The 5,290-nt window shown below is 43.6% G+C and overlaps 1 protein-coding gene across 1 annotated transcript in view; it reads right to left on the bottom strand.

The window, feature by feature from the left end:
• Nucleotides 1-418: 418 nt before the first annotated feature.
• Nucleotides 419-5,290, bottom strand: part of LOC106518558 (mitogen-activated protein kinase-binding protein 1) — a gene marked incomplete in the record, with an annotated part of 11,965 nt that continues 7,093 nt past the window's right edge. The window contains 9 exon segments of the mRNA XM_014009897.1: nucleotides 419-567; nucleotides 843-968; nucleotides 1,039-1,130; nucleotides 1,201-1,388; nucleotides 1,468-1,611; nucleotides 2,978-3,167; nucleotides 3,355-3,515; nucleotides 4,386-4,568; nucleotides 4,758-4,895. Of these exon segments, the coding sequence (XP_013865351.1) occupies nucleotides 434-567; nucleotides 843-968; nucleotides 1,039-1,130; nucleotides 1,201-1,388; nucleotides 1,468-1,611; nucleotides 2,978-3,167; nucleotides 3,355-3,515; nucleotides 4,386-4,568; nucleotides 4,758-4,895 (1,356 nt within the window).

The following is a 5,290-nucleotide window of genomic DNA, read 5'->3' on the forward strand; positions in this document are numbered from 1 at the left end:
TTTTTCCGGTCTTCCCGGTCCACCAAGGACCCGGCCCACCTCGACCGGGTAGTCTGGGTCCTCCGGAGGACCCGGCCTGTCGTTTTGGACACAGCCATTGTTACAAATAATCATGGATCCCTACCTAGCGTTATGCTCTCTTGCTCCTCAGAAGTGGAGGAGCAAAATGGCTGACTTACTGCTGCCAACTAGAGGTCGGAGGCTAAACTACAACACAAAAATGAAACATTGGCATGAAAGTTTACATTTTTGAACCTTAATTAAAAATCAATACAGTGCTTTAGAGAATGTATATAACATCAGGAAATGAAATGTCATGATATTTTAATGTATCAATATTTTTTACACCACTAACTGCTCCCCGTTTAACATTGTATTAATTCTAATTCAGCTCTGTTCATAACTAAATCTGTTGGTGTCAATTAAGAGTACTTTAAGTGTRTTTATAGAATATTCTACTAAAAAAGCATAAAAAATAAAGTCTTTTATGTGTTACCTTGTGTGCCGTGCGGAAGTAGATGCTCTTGTCGGCACCACAGCTGATTATCTTTAGCTTGTTTTCATGAGCTAAAAGGGAAAAAAKGCCTTTTTTTATTTAGTCAGAAGTTTGTAAACTAAAAAAAAACTGTAGGCACGCAAACATCTTGCTTTTCACTGAATAAAAAAAATCAGAGTAGCTACAGTTAAAAAAACAGAAGGAAGAGAGAGAGGAAAGAACCTGTCTGGTTTCCAATAATTATCTCAACATTCATTGCTGTGAGGAGATCTAAGTGGGTCTTTGTGTGGGACTGAGGGGAGATAATAGGGAGGATTAGGAGAAGATTAGTCATCAGATGTCTCACCAGCGAAGTGGACGGCAGTAATGGATGAAGAGTGCTCATCGAGTGTCTGCACCAGACTGTAGTCCTCGTCTGCGTTCAGGACGTGGATCAGACGGTCCCTGCTAGCTGTGGCCAACAGCTTCAGACCTGAAAACAACCAGGCCACGTAYATGAGCTGGTGTAACCTTTAAATGAGCTCAAATTAACACAGACACACCTGTTTCTGCTTTGCTGTATTCCAGACAGAGGATCTCTGCATCGTGAGCCTCCACTTTCAGGATCTCCTTCATGGTGCTGAGTTCATGAACCCTGCACGGTGTTAAAGCGCATTTTAGCGTCGTGTCGGTCGTTGGTATCTGTTTCAGCCTTCGATCATTACCTCAGCATCCCGCTGCGATCTCCAGACGCCAGGTGTTTGCCATCTGGACTGACACAGGCCGTCCTGATGCCCGTCTTGATTTCTGTGGCTTGTGCTTCACCCGATTTGTCCGCATTCACGTTTGTTGAACAATCTGGATCCAACAAAATACTGGTGTTTCCATCGACATAAATTATATTCAGAAGATCCTGAAAGGAAATAATTAGTACATAAATTATTATTAATTAATGGAATTTGTACCTAAAATGAGTCTGAAACCAAACGCACGTGGCTGAGGATGTTCTGAGACTGAACACGTCTCTGGGTCGGGTCCTCCATGTGCCACATCCTTATTGTGTTGTCAGCTGAACAGGTGAGGAACGAGCCTGACGACAGGCCAGCAGCTGATTCTTCAGGAACATCTGGGAACAGCTGGGGAGGATGAAAGTTTCAGAGAATATTAGTTTCATCAGGGTGAGTAGGAGTCACAGCAGGGGCGGAGCCAGGGGGTGGCCAGGGGTGGCCATGGCCACCACAGACATATCTTTGGCCACCCTGCTGCACACACCCCTTCCACAGTGAAACAACCTTTAGGGGTGTAATAATCCTCCTGAACAGTTGGTGGCAGTGTTTAACAGTTTGAAACCTTACCGAGCTCTATCACTGAAGAAGAGTAATGACAAGCAAGTGATGGTTTTCTTTATATACAGAACATATGCCTATGTAATCTGACTTATGGTGACAAATGTTTGCTTTTTTTTTGTCACCATAACACAGTTTCATTTTATGTTCTGAAGGCTGCAAGGTGCTCTGTCTGTTTTGGTTATGAGTAGATCACTAAATCAGAAAAAGTGAAATCCCCCTCTAAATTCACTGTTGGTAGTTATCAATATCAGTCATTTGATATGATAAAATGTCACATTAATTAACCTTATCTCAGCTGTAGCAGTGAGTTTAAAAACAGGATAATGAAACTAGTTTAATGAAGAATCAGTTTCTGAAATAACTATTAAATCAAGTGTTTATTTACATAAGTAAAAGTATGTTAAACAACCTGATAAAATACACCAGAATGCTGGAAAGGGCATCTRTTTCGYTCAAAATTTTCTGGGGGAGGACCCCCAGACCCACCAACAGTGTATCCTCCCACCACTAAAATGGTTCTGACGCTCATGTTTATAAGGTAGTCACTGCCTGTTTAAGGACATATCAGGAAATTACCAAAACACAAAGGTCTGCAGAAACTTTCAAGTAAAAAATGATGTAATTTTCCTGGCCACCCCTGTGTGAGTAGTGGTCCCCGTCTGGCCACCCCTGTGTGAGTAGTGGTCCCAGTCTGGCCACCCCTGTGTGAGTAGTGGTCCCAGTCTGGCCACCCCTGTGTGAGTAGTGGTCCCCGTCTGGCCACCCCTGAGAAAAATGTCTGGCTCCGCCACTGAGTCACAGCCCTACTTTTGTTTCTGTCCTATGTTTCATCATTGGGGTCACATTCATCAGTATCTGGAGTACTTGGAGGGCTGAGAGGATTCCACTATTCCATGACCTCATTAGTGACTTCTGTTAGTGGTGAACTATTATAAAAATACTACCTTGATATCTTATTTTGAAGTCTTCTGTCTAGCTTTAAAACCTGCTTTGGACTCCTGGAATCTCTGTGAACTTTCTGCCTCCACCAGTCAACACCCTGATCATTCCGTCTTGACCGATGAAGATAATGTTGTTAATTTTTGACCGAGTCAAAACAAAGAGTGGAGTGGCTTGTCTCGTTGCACAATCGGGACCTCCTGCGAGTGTTTACCTCCAAATCCCAAACACAGGCAGCGTGGAAGAGGGCAGAGGTCACCTTCTTGACCCGGTGCACCTCTCTAACGTCCCACACATACAGGCTGTGGTCGTTGTACACGCAGCTGAGCCAGCGGCCGACGGAGTCGTACTGAAGGGCGATGACGTCTGCGAAACAAGCATCTGCCCTGGTGTTGAGAAGATGGCTGTGGGCGAGAAAAGACGGAGTGAAATGCGTAAGACTAAGATTTGAGCTGGACAGGAAAACAACAAGCATTAAGGAGAGCTTTAGAACAAGGATTGATGCCACTCGAGACAGGATGTTCTATAACTAGAGCTGGATCTCTGCCAGAGCACGGCTGCCTGGGCCAACGTCCTGATCTCCTTCCTCACCTGGCCTCGGTGGCGGCGGAGATGTCTGAGCCGAGGGGGTGTGGCYGCGGCAGTGTGCAGACGAAGTGGAGGTCGGCGGTCCTGAAGGCGCGCACCGTCCCGCCAGCGCAGCCGCAGAAGATCAGGTCTTCGGACAGAGTCAGGGTCTGAGCCATGGTGGTCTAGAAAACAGGAAACAACAAGAACATTCGTTTACTACACAGCTTGTAATGTTTGAAACATACTTGTCTTCAGCATGTTTTGGGATGTAAATACATCAACAGTGTGTAACACAAAACAAATGAAACACAAATATAATAAAATTCAATGAAGGAATGCAAATTGCCCACTTCCTTATTATCCAAAGTTTTGAACAAAGCGTATGAAGATAAATCTCAGCTGCTCCTACACATAAATTTTACTTCAATATCTGTAAAACGGATCAAGTTATAGCCATGTTTATGTTTGTCAAATTTGATTAGCTGTGGGCGCCATCTGAGAACGAACTGACTCCAAAATTTAACAATTTGTAAATGTGTACCTGTTGATTACTTTCCGACAAGCTCATTAAGATTCATCCACTGGTTCATGAGATATTTTGCTAACAGACAGGTAGAGTTGACTCTAAAAAAATAACAACAATGTTTAAACCAAAGATCTTGTACTATCCTTTAAGCTCAGAGTATGTGTTGGGAATGAAGCTAAGCTACAACCACACAAAGTTTGAGAGCAATATTTATAAAAAAAATGATTAAGCTGTACCTATTTTTGTGTTTTCTAAGTTTGATWAGCWGCAGCGGCCATCTTGAATCAAGTTGACTCCAAACATTAATCAGCACTAGATGTAAATCAAACGATTACCTCTGGAGAGTTTTGTTAAAATCTGCTTACTGGTTCACAAGCTGTTTTGCTAACAGACAAAATTTGAGCTGTAGCAGCATTAAAAATGACGGTGATGGGTTTTTTCCTCAGGTGTAACGTTTTGTTCAGCTGGCTTTGCATCAGTTCTCAGGCTCAACAGGTAGTGAGAGATGAGCCCAAACGTCCCTCACCCGTAGGTCCACCCACTTGTCCAGCGTCCTCTTGCTGCTGAACTCACACAGCAGGCCAGAGGAGGTGATGCAGAAGGTGGAGTCAGACTTGGAGCCCCGCCCACACGCCACATCACAGAAGAAGTTGTTCCTCAGCTCCCCGAGGAGCCCGGAGCGGCCCAGCAGAGGCACGGGGGCGCTTGCCTGCAAACATCAGACGTGCAAACGTGTTTATTTTTCTAATTCATCGATTGATTTAAAAGCCTAAGTTGGAAAATTAGCCAATAATTGTGATGATAAAACAAAATAACATAACTGCTTCATGTTAAATATTCCTCTGGTGACGAGAACTGAAATGGGCTGCTGTAAGTCACATGACCAACACCGGATTACCTTGCTGGTCTTGCTCTGATCCAGATACCAGAACCGGATGTGTCGGTTACCAACAGTCACAAAGTAGGAGCTGTCCTCGGAGAAAGACACGCCCGTCACTTTACTGGACACCTTGTTCGCAGCCACAACCACATCTTTCTGCAAGAAAACGACACAAAAACAAATAACACTTTTGCTRAAGAAATGATTTAAATCTGATCGTTGCACAATCAAAGTCTAGAACAGTGTTTCCCAAAGTTGGGGTCGGGACCCAAAGTGGGGTCCCGAAACATCAAGGTGGGGTCCTGAAAAGATTTTCTGAATTAATTACATTTTTGCCTTAGTTGTTACAAAGGAGTGAGGTTAGTATATTTAAAATGGATAAACGTAGTATAAAAATATGCCTTATATGTTACTATGCCCATGTTTAGTTTACCTGATACAAATGTTTATCATCCAAAAACATTTGGGTGCTCAGGTCTCTGCTACTGTTTTGTACTATTTTGTGGGTCAAAAGCTGAAAACTTTGGGACACTGATCTAGAGGATACGAGC

This window comes from Austrofundulus limnaeus, unplaced genomic scaffold (assembly GCF_001266775.1).
Source record: "Austrofundulus limnaeus strain Quisiro unplaced genomic scaffold, Austrofundulus_limnaeus-1.0 Scaffold63, whole genome shotgun sequence".
Classification (NCBI taxonomy): Eukaryota; Metazoa; Chordata; class Actinopteri; order Cyprinodontiformes; family Rivulidae; genus Austrofundulus; species Austrofundulus limnaeus.